At 28.1% G+C, this 18,080-nt stretch overlaps 1 protein-coding gene across 1 annotated transcript in view; it reads left to right on the top strand.

Annotated features, from left to right (window-relative positions):
- The first annotated feature begins 5,028 nt into the window (after positions 1-5,028).
- Positions 5,029-18,080, top strand: part of LOC129964052 (uncharacterized) — a 118,114-nt gene continuing 105,062 nt past the window's right edge. The window contains exon 1 of the mRNA XM_056078722.1: positions 5,029-5,735. Coding sequence (XP_055934697.1) covers positions 5,474-5,735 — 262 coding nt within the window. The 5' untranslated portion in view covers positions 5,029-5,473. The remainder of the gene's footprint in view (positions 5,736-18,080) is intronic.

The raw sequence follows: 18,080 nt of genomic DNA on the forward strand, positions 1-18,080 counted from the left end.
ATTACTATTTCGTCACTGATTTCCGTCATTTCCTCATTTTCTGGCTTCCGAATGAGGAAATAAGTCTTTTTAACGCCTCTTTAAATATCACTAATTTGTTGTGGGATATATATGCTATTTCAATTGCCAACTGGAAATCGAAATAGCCCTTTGGGAATCATCTAAATCGCAATGATCATCAATTTCGTGAGAAACCGTCTTCTTATTATTAGAAATACTGGATGTTTTTTTAAAAAATTTTATTAATGCTTTGCCGTTAAGAGTTTCTTGACACCTATAGTTTCTGGCATTTACATTTCTGTGGATTATTTTTTTATAGATTTTCGTAAGGTTCCATCTCACCATTTTATATTTAGTTTATTTTTTTTATATTCCTTATTGCTTTAAAGAAAATATGCACTCAAGTTTTATCACTTATTCGTTTCTTTATGCCATGAGTATTTTCTATATATTTTATATAAAATATCTTACTTCATATATAAAATATGATATTATATGACATATCTTATATAAAATATTCCCGTGATCATAAATTGATAGAAGAATTTTCTTTTGTTTAAAAGAAACCTCGGTTTTGTAGAAGTAGAAATCTTTCTAGAATTGATTTTGAATATATAGTCGATCGAATAATTTGTTTAACAATAAATCATATAGTAAAAGAACAAGCAAATAATAGGAACAACACAATGGTCTTAAGAAGCATTGAGAATATTCTGAAAAGTACAAAATACAAATTGAGTTGAAAAGTTTGAAAAGATTAAAAGTGATAACAATGGCATTAAAACAACTTCTAAAGCTTTTGAAAGACATGTTTATTTACAAGTTCCTTTCTTTCTTTCTTTAATAAATAGAAAATATCTTAAGAATGGTTCTTTGGACTATAACGAATAACTCAAATTATATATAGCAATAATGGTGTGATTGCAGGATTGTCTTACGTGGAATCAATAATTAAATATGTTTCATTCAAAATAAATATCTATGAGATTTATTTTACATCTCAATCCACAAAATGCCAATTCCTATTTTTGACTAAATATAAAATAAATTCTATAAAGTTAAGAATGCACGAGAGAAAAATGTAGTTTTCCATTTTGAATGACTATTTCTAAAGAATAATTTGATATTATATGATTGTAATATTTTTTATAATCCAAAAATGACCTCTTTTTTTAAATCAAGTTTTTCTAATATCCTTCATTCTCTTACATATTACATTTATTTCATATCCAAGTTTATTAAATTCTGCTATTTTTGTAAAAAATAAAATGAATATTAGAATTTTCTTTTTTATGTAAAGGAAAAACTCATTAAAAAAGATAGAAATCTCACTAATAAATAAAGATTTTAATACTTATATTATAGGTATTTTTATAATTACTCCATACAATAGCTCCCAATTTTAAATTTTACATTAATATTTTTTTTAAAAAATCAATAATTTTAAATGAGTAAAAAAAATATAATGATAATAAAAATATAATGATTTATATCCAAAATAAATTCATAGGCAGTATTTAGACAAAGTATACGACATAGAAACATTTTTATTAATATTAATGTTTATTAATTTACATTCTTTTGAATCTGAGTGTTTCATGTAGTAATGTGATTCATTTAGATATATTAGTTGCTTCAACTTGCTTCTTCCTAAAGGAAGAATTACTATGTTATTCATTTATCCCACCTTATAAAAAGTTTTACAAAATAAACATGTTTGAATAACTTATTAATCTAGTATAACTATTAAATATCCATGTATATGTAAAATTGATTGCATTAACTATCGTATCTTTGAATTTTTAGCTAATTTTAACTGCTTACTAAGAACTAAATTTCTTCATTTTATAAAAAAAAATGCCCTTTTATTGACTACAATCGGTCGTTTTGTCTTTCTTATTTCTTCTTTATTTCGACATATTGAACCCAATTCCAATCCTGAATGTAATTGTGTAATTAATGTGCAGGAAAATACAGAAATGTAGAGTTGAGTTTTCGATATCAATCTATTTTAGTTAAAAAGAAAAAGTAACCTGATTTGCTTTTTCGGTGCATTAATCTGGAACGTCTTGCATGTTTCGCCGAAGAGACGTCAAACCGTTAATAGAGTCACAAATCGTCACCACTGGGCCTTTAAACATAGATACTAACAGACATTATTAACTTTGAAAGAAATTGCGGTACTAAATTTTAATTAAAATACTTATAAAAATATTTCCATGTATAATTAGAATTTAAAAAAAAAACACATCTTATTTTAAAAAAATGAAATGCAACTAAGCTCTTTATAAAATATTTCAATAGGATCTATTTACTGAATAATAAAATCTATACATTTTTTTAATCCGAGAAAATAAACAAAAATCGGGGCGATCCAAATGAATCCGGGATCTCTGGTAACGTAAGATGAATCCTTTAGTTAAAAGATGCAAGAGCTTTATTGATCAATTCTTATGGTGCGACTTTTCGATATGTTTAAATAATAAACTTTGTCCTCTTTAATGGCTCTAAAAGCAAGATTATTGTCTTTTTTTTCAGTGAGAAATTTTGACTAAGCCCAAATCTTATGGAATCATCCCTCATTGGTATCATAATCGACTGAAAATTTTACAAAATGTAGCTTGGGAAGTGCGTTTATTTAAATTATTTTTTCATGAATCAATGTTAAAATTTAAATTTTCCTGAAAATAAAAGAAGTGAAGCTCAAAATTTCAAGGAATGTTTAGAAAAGTTTTTTTCTGTAATAATGATCAAAATACCGGTCAAATTTTGTTAAAAACTTCATTCTCATGTTTAAAAGAACTCGCACTGGAGCAAAAATAATGCACCAGGAAAGTAATTACTGTAGCATTCAGAACTGATCTCTATTTTGGTCATCTAAAATATAAACTCCTTTCAGTTTTATTAATTCCATGATAGAATAGAATAGTTAGATTGAAGGGATTAACTTTCATCACAATTGTACTTATTTTTTTTATTGTCATTTAAATTTTTCTTAAGATTTTTATCTGCATTGTTTTTAAATGTATAATGAATTACCACTCTTCCTGCTGCCTCCATACTTTAGGATACAATTAAAATCGTAAAAAAGTGTGTTATAAGGAAGCATTGTCTAATCTAATAGATGGAAAATGTAATAAACTGATGCATCAAATTACGAATGAAAATAAAAACGAGAACATTCACGCCATCAGATTTTACCTTTTTGAACTTTCTTAACAAATATGTTTTTATTAATTTCAGAATTCATTTTTTTTCTTGAACATTTTACCACACACGATAATATTAATTTGCATAGAATATTTAGTAATTAGTTCACAGTTTCATTCAAATACTTAAAATAGGAAAAATATTTTCAATTTTTTAATTCTGAATGCAATCTCAGAATCATATTGATAGAAACATTGGAAAGTATACACAACTGTGGAAGAGAAGAATAGATTATTTTATTAATTTTATTATGGTAGTATATATATTCGCGATCGGGTTCAATTTTTTTGGAAAAGCAATAAGTTTCCGAAATGCATTTCAAAACCATATGGAACTAAAAAATACGTAAAAATTTATGATACACTCTATATTATATATTTAAAGTATTTTCAAGTTTTAGGTTGTATTCTGTTCAAAGAATATTTTAGTTTAAAGATGCAAAGCAAATTGCCACTTCTCTGGAGTTTAACTCGAATTCTCATGTGATGATGAGAATAGATCTTTTCCAATGCATCTCCTAAAGCTAATAAAATTTTAAAGTACTGGCATTGTTGCCATAGGGTGATAATCTACTGATACTTCAAAATTTTGTGAGATGGCGCTGATGGATGTGAGATGAGATAAGATTTAAAAATATCCGTATATGAAAAAAATAATTCATATATTTAGTATGCGATTTGTATCTGAATACTTTCTCCGAAAAAAAAAAGACTACCGAGAGAAACTTGATTTTCCTGATATCATGAACGAATCCGAAAAAAATCTAGCCTAACAGTGTATGATATATCTACTTTGACGGGTTTTTTTTAAACACTTCTTTTGTTATGCATGAGATAAATGATTTTTTTGCAAATCTAATGTTTGAAGCCTTATTCTTGATATGTTCACAGTATTTGTTTGAAATGTGTTCTATCAAAAAAACATTTTATCCAGTGCTTGGATTTTGAGCTTAAAATTATTTAGACAACTTTTTATTTAAAATTTTTAGAATTTGTCATTTAGCTATCAAATGCAATCTCTCTTTTCAACCTTCTCATTTTGACTTTGGTTTTGTTGGATAAGCCTGATGAGGTGGGCGAAATTAAACCACTTGTTTCAAAACATATGAATCTTTTGATATTTGTGAATAAATATCGACAAAATGTTGAGAGAAAAACTGGAATTTATAATTAGTAAAACTGCAATATATTTGCCATTTGTCATAAATTTTTTCAAGAATTCTGTGCATTCAAGCACTCATGCGTTCAATGACTAGTAAAATTTCAATTGTAACCCATTAGAATTCTGTCTACTTAAACAGTTTTATCTTATTTTTAATTGTTTATTTTGAGATAAATGAAATGGAACTTTCTTGGAAAAATAAGAAATACAGAACAGCATATAAATATTTTTTAACTTTTAAATTTTCATGTCCAAGATTGACATCACTTGTTACATTTTTTTTTTCTTTTTCAAAAAAAAAAAAAAAAAAATGCTAAAATTCCTGCATGAAACCTGTAGTATACGATTTTTATTTTTTACCTACGATATTAAACTGTTAAAATGTTTCTGCCTTAAAAAATTAATTTAAAAAAAAATAAAATGTATGTGCCTGTTTGCCAACACGGAAATAATTTTTTTTCTAATGCATGTGTTGCTAATCTGTCTGGAATCTATCTTAAGCCAAGCATTACCGGCTTGATCCGTGTAGTGGCGATTCCAGCAAAAATACTTTTTTTCGCCAAAATGTGGTAGACTTCTCAAACATATCGCCAAGCTAGCCGGTGGAAATCCTCCTAACGAAATTTCCCTTGACTCTCACTTTTCAACTTCCTTCAGTTCATGACGGTTGCGCGTCAACTGTGGGGATTTTGCCCTAGTCACGTTGTTTCCTTGTGTTTTAGTTCCCGGTGCGAAACGAAAAGAAGCCCCCTCCAAGACTCGAAAGTACTGTCGTAATCTGGCTACGACAGGCATAGTGCTAAATACTTTGGAGCATTACGTTTTCTTCCTGTTTTAGAATATTACGTTTTTATTGTTTGGATTACTGCTGATCATGGGACCACTGTGACAAATAATTTTGCTTTTAAAAAGAAATGACTAATTAAATTTTGACACTTAACTTTTAGATTTTAATGATATTATTTTAGACATTATATCATACAGGTATGTTTAGTGCTACTGGATGATTAAATCTGTATTTTTATTGAGAAAGATGATTTGATTTCTTACGACTGTCAGAAAGCATAGCAGACTGCTAAAGCGGCAAGTACTTCAGAAAGCAATGAGTTCTTTATCAGGAATTAAGTGCTGGGGCGAACCCTTACCTCCCCAAGAATTTTTAAGGAAGTACGGATTGCCACAAATAGTTAGGGTTTTTGAAGGCAACCGTGTCCAGGGACCGGCACGGGTTGACTTGGACAGACCTCTACTTCTGTACAAGGCATATATATGTCAACAAGTTCATGCAAGGAGTATAGATAGAGATAAAAATGGTGGTATTACAAGTGTGGGCCCGCCTTTGATATTACCAGATACATATCCTGGTGAGTACTGTTTTTAATTTTCAAACAATTCTTGAAGTGCTTTTATCTGTTAAAATCAGTTTTATAAAATTTCCATTTTATCCATAGAATTCTAAATGAGATAATCAATATAATTAATAAAATTTGACTATTTATATATAACATTAATTCTGTAAAAATTGTACGAGAAAAGGCACGGATATTAAAATATTTGAAATTTATTTAAATGTTTTTAAAACTTCATTAAGATAAAATTTGTAAAACTTTTAGTAATATCTTTTATGACAAATATAAGGATTGCGAAATTCATTTCTAGTAGCTTTTTACAGATGACTTTACCATTATCTTATTCAGTTTGTTTGGACTAATTTGACTAACTTTCCTGTGGCATAAAGCGTTATTTATATATGATGGTATAAATTAAAACTTATTTAAAATAAGATTTTTCAAATAAAAAATTTCTTCTGATAATTAACTAAAATTATCATGCTTAAATACTCGAAAATTTGAATTGAAAATTTTATTTCCACTGTCCATTGCTATATTATGTTAGAACTTGACGAGCTCTGTTTTCTCTGACTCACAAAAATTCTATTCTTCTAAGCAAATGCAGTTTAAACACATTTGTTGCAGAGTAATTTTTTCAAGTAATATTTAAGGCAAATGTTTATCATTGGATCGAACTGTTTTGTTGCACATGATTGAGGTTTGCACGTATTGGAAGGCTTTCATTTAGTTGTCATTTAAGGTGAAGACAAATTTTATTGTTTATTTTTTAAACATATATTTACAAGATTCCGATTCTCGGTCCACATTTATGAATTAAATGTTCCGAGTAAAAATTTATTTTAATGTATAAAAATTTTCTGTTTAATTTTATAACCTGCAAATATTTCTTGATGCCATATCAAATGTCATATTCTTTTAGGAAAGGTATTGCTTGAGTCCAGTTAAGAATTCATAGAATTTTTTTTTCTTTTTTTGCACATGATTTTTCTGATATTAACATCATTTTTTTTTATATGATGCAATTTGTTTTCAAACCATATCGATTAAGAAGAAAAAGCTATTTATCGTTTCGTTACGCACAAAAGAATGAAAATCGGTTTGTTTTTTTACAACATACTCAACTTTTGCAAATTGGTGTTATTGCATTCTAAGAACTGTGTTTCTACATAAAAGCCATTTTATAATTTCTAAAAATTCAGATTTTCTAAAATATTACTCTATATTTCTGTTTCCAGACATTTGAAAGTAATTTTTTTTGTTTAAATTCTTTCTTTTTCTTTTGCTTGGTTTATACTTTATTGGGCGGTTTTCTAATTCTCTCGTATTTCACAGACGACTTTCTTTTGTGTTGTTAGCTAAGAGCTATTATACATGTAAAGAAATCAGGGACGGGGATAGTAATGGATGGATGACTTTATAATTTTTACTTTTTAAACTTTGCTCTGGATGAAAATTACTTTTATTTCAAATTTCTCTGTTGAATGCTGTCCATTATAAATTTCAATGTGTTTAACGTATTGTTAAAGAATTAGCCTAAATCTAGATTTAAAAGGAAGTTTTTATTTCTAAAATTTTACTTTTAATGAGGCAATATAAAATTTTACATAATTATGGGAAAGAAATGAATATCCATTGATTTATCGATTTGCAATGTGATGCCCGATTAACTTCCCAAAGGGGAATTTAATCATTTACTTGTTTTCAAGGTTAAAATGGTTCTTTTCAAAATGTAAATCAATTAGACCGGTAATACTGGTAGAAGTTACCTTTTGGATTGTTAATGTCCCTCATCGATTAATTAAAATCATTAGTTATCTCATAATTTAAGGTCATACAACGAAGGAAATTTTCACTATAAGCAAAACATTGAATCATTTTCATTTTGTTTTGCAAACACAAATGAATCGTATCGTATTAGTCGGCTATGATGATAGTATTTACTAATTTTACCCAGGCGATATACTTTCGAAAATTTTGCCAATATTATTGTTTTTGACTATTAAAAAGCTTTATTATATAATAGTACTATAGAGATAATAGTATTTTTCTATATTAGAAAAATAAATTATACGTATCAATAAATAAGCAGTATATATTGTATACTGAATGGGCTTTTTTTCTGTTATAAAAATGACATTTTAAAGCAATAAAAATGTATTGTCCTTTTTTAATTGCCTCTTTTAGCGATACAACGACAATATATTATGCATAAAATTATTTTCAAAGTATAAATTTATAGTTATGTATCCATATATCAAATGTATAAGCATGCAAAACCTCAGTTAAATTGGGTAAGAATTAAGGTGTCGCGAAAAAAAAAATGATTTTTTTTTTATTCATAGAAATTGTTTTGCCACAGAGCGATTGTCTGAAGTTGAAATTGTCATTTTTTTATAAATGCATTTAAACCAGCTTTATATAGAAACCTTGATTTTTGTTATATGAAGAAAATAATATGCACGATTTGTAAATGCTTTGGCGCAGGTTTAATTTTTAACGTTCGCTTCTTTGGGCTTTTATTGTTCGTGATATAATTTTATACTTTATTAATAATATATTTTAAGAAATGTATAACTTTAAAGCTGTTTTGCATAAATTGCCTCTAAAATTTCATCACTTCTCAATTGATTTTGCGAAAACTTCTGCAATACATAAGATAGACACTGGACTGGCTGGGTTCGAGCGCAATTGTTGAGAATTCCGAAAGTAGCTGGTAGACAATTTTTCAAAAAATTGTCGATGAACGTGAAACTTTTTTCACTGCAATGAAGGCGAGGGAGTAAATAAAATGAGCTTTTTAATATTGGATATTATTCGATTTTTTTTTTAATTCTATTTTCTTTATTTCTTTTCTTTTCTTTATTTTATTCCCCCTCCCCCCCACAATTTTTTATATATATTTCCTTTTTCTGCAACAACAACAACAACAAAAAAAAAAACCCATAGTAATGATACAAATCAATGGCATACTTGCCATCCTTTTTGTGTCTAGTGTTGGTGAATATCTGAATCCACTATATTTAAAAATGCAGGTCAAGATGCTACTCTGACGTGAATGATATACATATTTTGGAGTATAACGAAGAGAATTATTAATAGGTTTAGAGGCTTTTGTTTGCCTCTCTAAAAAAATGGGAAATTAAAATTTAAATTTGTCTACTGGAGACGAACCAAGTTAAAAAGTGGCATAAAAATTCTCCCTCCTTTTGGTCTTGAATTTCATGTAAGATCTTTGATAAATAAAGAATAGCGTTAATAAAGAGAAGAGTTTTATTTTTATTTCTTTTGGGCAATAAATAAGATTTTCAACTAAAGCATTTTCAATGGAATTTATCAATGATTAAAATGCATGTATTAAATAGGCGGTTACCACTTACAACAATCACGGAATTTTAAGTAAGTGCTCTTCGTGACATCCAGTTTGAGTTAAGAATGGCGATAAAAACTTGGATTTGGTGATAAGAACTCGTTAATAACGGAATCAAGATGGTTTTCACCATAACAAATAAGTTCATTTTCGAGGAGAAAAAAAAATCAATAACATGACTACCACCCAATAAATTTAGATTACAAATAACAGCATCTATAATTCTTCTGTACACCCAAGTCGGAAATTAAACGGGGGTGTATCTGGCTATTCCTTATCTCGTAACCATCTGCGTAGAAAAAAGTTCTGGAGGCAAAAAGTAAGAAAACGAGAAAATCGTGATGTTCCTACCTACGTAGTCTTCGATATCCAATTTAATAAAAGCGAAAGGGTAAGGGATTGCTGAGTAATGTCTCAGATCTCTCCTTAAAAGGGCCCCAGTTAAATAATGGACTGCCCTAATGGTGCAGGTGAATGACCGCTCGGATTACGAATTGGTGGCTTTTCTCGCAAAAAGAAAGCTAACTTCACGTAACTACGCTGCTCTGGCACTGTGGGAGGGCAATTACCATAATCTCGCTATCAATGAATTGATGAGGCAAATTTGAGACGTGAATTTCGAAACTTGACAAGCTTCCTGCTTTTTTCATTTGTCACATGTAAATGCTTAGTGTTGTTTCTTCCATTTTTTTTTTTTAACCACGAGTCAAAAAATTGACAAAAAAAAAAAAAAAAAAGAAAATGCAAATAATGAAAAATGGATACGATTCATTCATTTAATATATTTTTTAAGTTCTTTTTCAGATAAAAAATAAAATGGAAACGTATTACTTGATGATTGATTTCATGTTTTTAATGTTTTGCGTTATCATAAAACTGTCATGTTTCAGTCTTTAATCCTTCTCAACAGATTCAATTTGTCTAGTTGATTTGATAATCTTGACTTTGGGCCCGGTTAAAGGTGGGTTCGAGCCTGGGTTCCATCGAAGAATTGTCTTGTGTTAAGCGTTGATAGGCTTTTTAAATAACATAATGTAAGAGTTCGGTAACAAGTAATAATTCGGATATCACTAAAACAACAAATTTCATCGGTTGAAATCATTTCAGAATGGAATGTTAATATAATAAACTTAAAAAGGGCCATATTACTTTTTACATTTTTATTTTAAAATAAAACTAGAGAATTGCAATTTTTTTGATAATCGGTGTTTCATTGGGTTTAATATTCAATTACATCAATCTCTCTGAATCATTTAGCCAAATTACTACTTGGAACTTTAATGAAAATTCTTCCTTAAAATTAAATGTATATGTTAATATTTTAAATATCTTAATAAATATTGTAATCTTTCATAATTAAAAACTGATTCTTTATCTACTGAGCATTTTTTTGGGGGGAAACTATATTGAAGTTTTGCTTCTTTCGAAATTGGAACTTAAAATTGTGTTAAGTTCAAGGACGGTCATAGACTTTGACTAGAATGGAACCCTTCTCCCCTTTAGACCATGTAAGAGCATTAAGTCTAGTACAGACGCATTGCTGTTTTATTATATCTTAATCTGAAAATATTTTAAATGTTCCATTACTCTGGATTTACCATTTTAAAGCTATTATTGCATAAAAGTCTAAAAATAGGCCTTTATTTTCATCATTAGTAAGACAGTATATTATATATATTTATTTTCAGAAACTTAGTTTTTCTCATAAAATATCTTGGTTATCAGAATTCTCATGCAGTCTTTAACTGTTTGCTCTATTGTGCGTAACAGATTGGTGGTAATCCAAATTGAGTGGGTGTTGAATGTTTTTCTGAATCGCATTGCAATAAATCTTAGTGGGTGCATCTTTCACATGATCGACGAACCGATTAGATTTCAGGCAATGCTATTAGTTTTCATCAATTTTTTTCCCCTTGCGTAATAAAGATAAGATTAATGATGCTGTATTAATGTTTGATACAATAAAAGCACAGTTCAACTAATTTAAATCTGTTTTAATCCTTATGGTATCGAATTTCAGTAATATCAATAACTGTTTTTGTTTAATTGATTTCAGCAATATTTCTGATAATTTTTCATATAGGTAGCTCAATTGCTTGTTTTTCAAGATGAATGCTGTTAATAGCATCTTTTTAGCATAAAAATAAATGCAGCGTTTATATGCCACTAAATTCTATAAAAAACAGCGCGCAAGATTAAATTAAGCCAATGGGTTTTCTTGTGTTTGCAATCATAACTTCTGGGAACATCACATATATTAATATGCCATTTAAAGTGATTCCGTATATGGTTTTATAAATAACAGAACACCATTAAAAATTTTAAATATAAAAAAGAAACGTGACAATATTTTTGTAATTCTTCTCCGTTTAAGGATGAGATGGGGGGAGGGGGCTTCAATCATTTTCTATAGGGAGAGTTCAATGTACACCTTTATGGTAGTCTTTCCAAAGTCCAAATCCAGAACTGTGAAAATATTTCTACAAGCTCATTTCCTCACTATAAACATGAGGCATTTAATTTTAAATACCATTTCTGGATTTTTTTTTTTTTACAAAAATTTCATGTTTAATGCATCTCAAACAAAGAATATAATTTCTAATCTATATGTGGTTGTATATGGTGCATCTCACTAAGGTTATGTTTTGAAATTGTAAACCTACACAATTTATAAATCTTTTAAGAATATTGAAAAAGAAAAAGATGTCTACCTACTATCATTCGATATTAAGTTGACATTGGCCTTATTGAACTTTTGTTCTCGAATACAAACCATGAAAGCCTACTTTCCTGATTAACAATAAATTGAATTCCTTCTCGCTTTCGAATTTTTTTTAAAGGCAAAGGCAGCGTACTTTTCATAATGTTGTTCTTTAGGCGAAGTGGCCCGTTATATACCGGTTTTAAAAAGGTGGAGTATTATTATTACATATAGGGTGGGTTTGTTATGTTTTAAATGTAGTATAGTCAGAATAAATGGGACTCTTATATGATTAAGAGAAAAGTTATGTAGGACATTAAGTCTTTACAAAATGCACCAACTCTGAGACGAGTATTCGAGTATTTCTTTGTGGAAAAGTAAATATTTAAATATGAATGGAAATTTAAATAACAAACGCAATGATTAAAAGAAGAATTAAAATTTCCATTTGTTTCCATAGCAGGAATAATTTTAATAAGTTTATACTGCGCATGTAGCAGCCTTGCGTAATCGTTTTGCTTTATTAAATGACTGAACAATATTCATTTGAGAACGTTTTATGTTTTAATAATGAATTTTGTATAGTGAAAGCATTCTTTGCCTAGGCATGAGATTTCTTAACAGAAATGAATATTACTTTACCTTAAATGGTATATCGGACATTTATGCTAAATGATACTTTTATTTTAGATCAAAACAATCACTCACTTTATCTACAAAATTTTTTATGAGGACACCATGCCCGCCATAAAAAATTTATACATAAAGACATAACAAACTTATACATAAAACTTATATACTTAACTTATACAAAATTTATACAAACATACAAAACTTATACATATAATACAAATATACTTTTCAATACCGTATGCCTTAAGCCGAAAGATGAGTCTTCGGTTTCAATAACTAGTTTCTTTTCCATAAGTTTTAGGAAAAGCTACAGTATCTATGGTTATTCATGGCTGCGCTGATGTAGTGCTGAAATTAATTCGAGATTCATCATTTTTATTTGTGATTAGTAATTTTTATTTATTAGCATCATTTTATTAACATTTTTATTTGTGACTCTAATTCTATTGTCAGAAGTTTAAAGCGCAGGGGTGTGGTGAGGAAGTTTGAAAAATCATCCAAGCATCGTATTCATCATCTGAACATGAATTAAGAATATAAAATCTGTCTACGAATAATCCTATCGTATAGCTTCAAATTTTAATTTAAATTTTGAAAATAATTAGTGCAAAAACTAAAGATTTTGTTTTGTATTGATTTGCAGTTTATTATTTCGTTCATTTTGATCACTCACAGATAGTTTAAACTGATATTTTTGGATTTAATTCGCAGGAAAACCCATTAGAGATTTGTTAGCTATTCCAAAATCAGTATTCATTTGCGATACACTTAAGGCATTCATGAACTTTCCAATTTACATGTAATGTATGGAGTTGACAGAGTAAATGTCAGATGGAATAATAAATTAATAGTTATAAAGAAATATCTGAAATTCACTTTTATAATTAATCTGAATGTCCTAAGTAAAATGCCCCCTTTATGATACATATGAAATGTTATATATATTTACACTCATCTGATAAATGAACGTAGCATTAAATTTAACAATGCTTATTTTCGGAATATCTAACTATAGGATTACTGATCAATTTTATTATGAAATCGCATTTTTTACGCGCAGTGTTCATTTTCATATTTGTTTTAGAAATGCGAAAATCATTTTTTTTCAGGTTCCTTATGTTTAGGTTATCTTCATTTAATTATTTTAATTAAAAAATTAAATGAAGTCCATGAAAGAATCTGAAAAATGTAGAACTTCACAATCTTTTTAAACGAAATATTTAATCCTAGAATTTATAGTCGTAAAACAATTTAATTTTTTCTTGGAAATTTTTTTAATAGCTGGAATCTATTTAAATTTGTTTGAACAAGTTTTTTTCTTGTTAAAGAATTTCTCAGAATTCGAAAAAATAATAATAAATAAATAAAAACGGAGGAAAACTTGCTCTGTTGCTACAATACCCTTGAAAAAACCTAACGGAAGCATTGATCAATTCAGAATTTACAGCACCAAAAGGTACTCAGTGAAGAAGTTGAGTATGTTAGTTTCAGGCTGATATATGTGTTGAATCTTATTTTCAAAATGAAAACGGAATGCTAATCAACCTCAGTTGAAGAGTATTTCCTGACTTGATAAGAATGATTAAGAACTATTGCTGCACTGACCTTGAGACACTTTCAGATGTTTGTTTAAAAACCTGGAAAATCTTAAACCCGTTTGCGGTTTGTTGTTATATCTCAACGGCGGTTGTAAAGTTATTCTTGTTCGGAAGACTGACTGCAAGATAAATGTCAATGTAAAATTGCGTGAAATTAAAGACGCTTTCAGTCTGTTATTCATTTGGCATATTTTCTTTGTGAATAAATAGTTGCTTCTGTTATTTCATATTCTCATGAATATTTCCAACTGCTTTTAAGCAAGTATAGGTAGAAAAAAAATTCTTATTCAGTTTCTGCTGCATTTATCTCATCAAACTAAGTTTATAAGTTATTATGGGTTACAAAATTATCGGACCGACAGTTCTATATATCTAAGTTCTACGGAAATTTAATTTTTATTTTTGTGATTTTTTTAAATTGACCAAACGAAGATTGCTGCCTGAATTGGAGTGAAATTCCTGTAAATTCTCAATTGGTTTACTGGCATATCTAATAATTTTAATGTGATTTGTTCTATTCCCATATCAATTTTTTTATACTTTGTTTTTTTCTGAACTCAATTACTAGAATATCTGTACACCTTTTCTATTTTAAAAATCTTAATTTATTGACTTTCAAATAAGTGCTGCTTTTTAAAAGGTACTTATTACACGGGTCATTCACTTATTGACAAACAATTTATAGACCAAAATATTTATGGAAGTCAATGACTAGGCTTGAAATCGTCTGAGAATGGTGCTATTTTAAGACATTTAAATCATTCCGTAATTTTCGTGAATGATATGGTAATGCATGAAAATGAATTTCGAATACCAGCTTGTGGGAAAAGCGTCCCAGCACTTTTCGTTTCAATTCACATTTCACTTACTCACAATCAATTCCTTCCATGAAATCTATTTGTGTGAGGCAAAGATATTCACCGTTCCATCACGTCTTTTGAATTCTAAAGTGGACGTTCCCGGAATAATAAATGCCATTCTAAATAAAATGGAACACAACCCAGAAATCCAGATGATCTTTGATTGCAGGAACAACACTTGTAAAAATGATTACACGCTCTTTAATTAAGCGAGTTAAGGTTTGTTTTGTCGCGCTTGGCTGAAGTTCTCCGAGTTTTGAAATGAAATCCACGATGCCGTAATTGGTTTCAATGTTTTTAGGGGAAGGTCTCTGTGATGCCTTGCTCAACCATTTTTTTCTTGTCTGTGTCTTGAATTGCGTGATCACTTCATACATGAGCATTTCGATTCGTTAAGTTTTCAATGGGAGCATTAATAATACAATATGCCTGATAAGGTGAAGTATATATGCTATGTTATGCCATTTTTTATACTTCGAAACCTTTACACGCATTGAAATGGATGTCGACAGTTTTTGAAATATCGTATTGGAATGGAAAATTCTCTTTAAAATTCACCGCGAGTAGCTGAGTGTGATAAAAATAAATTTCTCAAAATCTTACTTAATCGATTCATTGTTTTTTTATCATTAGTATCATTAAATATTTCATAATAAATTATGATAATCATAGTTTCATAGTATTAATTGTATTTGATCGACTCTTTCTTCAATAATCGAATTAATTGGACACTGAAGGGTGACAAATTTAGGATTAGAAAATTTTATTTTGTAAATTGTTCTACTTAAATGTTGGATATAAACCTTAAATTTTTTAAATTAATGTTAATTTTAATAAAATTTGTTATTTGCATACATAGGTTATAAAATCTAAATATTTTGTATTTTTCGTTTATGAATTAAAATTTAATGCTGTAGCAAAATTTTCGCTTAAATTATCACTTATATCGGCGAAGAATTTTAATATTTTAAATTTCGAAGCTATATTCATCTAAAAATGTATTTTTAATGCAAAATACATTTCAATTGATTTACGCATTTTGTTATAATGTAAATAAAATAAATTTATATCTGCTTTACTATATTTTCGAATTTTCTTAGAGAAAAATTTCTATTTAAGTTGCGTCGTGATCAGCAACTTAATGTCAACTTAAAGCCTCAGATTTTAAATTGAACTTTCGTGGGTTTCACAATCTGAATGGCTATCTCAGTAAAGTAATTTTTAAAATTTTGACAACAATTTAGCAAGTACTATTTCAGAAGTTTTAAACATATATGTTCATTTTGATAAACGCTTCTCTAATTTTTTTATCTATTTCACTTAAAATATGAAGTTTAGTTTTGAAAGGGAAGTGATTAAACTTCAGCTAATCCAGTCACAGGCTTGATAAATCTAAAGAAATTCGTAAAAATATATTATTATAAGAAAGCGTAAAAAATATATAATAATTTAATCTTAAAATTTTGTATGCATTACAGAATATATCAAAATTATTCAATAAAAATTTGTTTGATTCTATAAAAATAAAATCGGTTTATTTCTATAAGACATCAAGATTTCAAGCAATAATATGTTTGAAAATGCAGCAATTAAAAACAAAGTATCATTACTATATTCTGAAGTTAAACGTTAGCTGCAATTGCCATAATATTAAAAAATTTTACTAAAACATGTTTTAAAAGAAATCTGCTTATTTTTCGAAAAACGAGCCAAAATAATAATAGCTTGATAATCAACAATGTAGAAGAAAGCCAGAATAAAATATTAGTAGCAATAATGAAAGCGATTTGGGTTTCATGAATAAAAATGAAAACATTGTTGCAAAATATGCTTTAAAATGTCTTGCAAAGTTTATCAAAATTTTACAGCAATTAAATTAGCATAATTAAAAAACATTTTTCCAACTTTAAAATGGTTTTAAATTCATTTCGGAAATTATCGTGAAAAAGTGCCAAAATCTCGAATATTTTTTAATTAAAATTCCAATAAAATTTTCAAATATCGTTTGGCGATAATATAAATATCGCCCCAGCCTCCAAAATATGTGTACCAAATCTGGCAGCTTTAGGTCAAACGGTCTGAAGAGTAAAAACACGCGCACGCACGTAAGCGCACACTCGAATAATATAGATAAAGGAACATAATTATTTTAAGCTTATAAGCATTTATTAAAGAAACTGGTCAGAATGTTTGTATTCAATGATAAATATCATTTCATGATTTAAAATATACTGTCTTTTCTGAAATAGCTTCTTTGTCTCAATCTTGATCAAAAAAAAGTTTTAAAACCATGTACAATTAAGCAGAAATCTTGTTCTTTAGTTGACATGCATGATACATTTTTCCCAAGTATCAAGATTTAGTATAGTTTTATTGCAATTTCAATGAAAATAATTTTCAGTTATCCAATGCTTGATAAATTTCTTTACTCATTTACGTATGACTCATTCTCAAAAATTATAAAATAAATCACAAAAATCTAATAACAAAAAAAAAACTATGCACTTAGCAAATATATAATATATATAATCAGCTTTTGCTCAATCAAACAAATGATATAACAATCATTTTGAAACAAAACTGGCTAATGGAAAGATTAAATAAGCGAAGAAAGTTATATTAGTTAACGAAAAAGTAAAACAAATATTATAATCTACTGAGGTTGATGAATCTCCTAAAAACTTTTTACCTTTTTTCTTCCTTCTGTGGCAATCAGTGCCTGATGCAGGTTTTAACTCCTTTTGTTATCAGTTCAATGATATTTCTTGTATAATTAAATTCCGGAATCTATACATTTCAAAACTCTTCCTGAAACTAATAATTAATTTCTGCTTTGTTCTTTGATATGTCTTGACCATGAACTCCTTAAAATCGTGCATTCTACTTTAGCGTACTGTTTCGAATGGAAAGCAGTTGCATTAAATATGCATATCTATTTTCTTTTCTAAAAATTCCTATCTGATGTTTGGATTTTCTTTTATAATCTATGAACCACTATCTAGAAAGCAGAAGTTATTAAAACATACTCAGTTCTATTTTTTTTCATTCAGTTTAAATATGTTGCTTTAGTAAAAAATTGTTGGGAAGATGGTTTAATACTTTCATAGCATTGTATGCGAATTCAATAAATCTACTAATCTATTTCGATTTCATAACATTAATAGCTGTTTTCTTAATACTTCTGATATCAATTTTTAA

This window comes from Argiope bruennichi, chromosome 3 (genome assembly GCF_947563725.1).
Source record: "Argiope bruennichi chromosome 3, qqArgBrue1.1, whole genome shotgun sequence".
In the NCBI taxonomy this organism is placed as follows: Eukaryota; Metazoa; Arthropoda; class Arachnida; order Araneae; family Araneidae; genus Argiope; species Argiope bruennichi.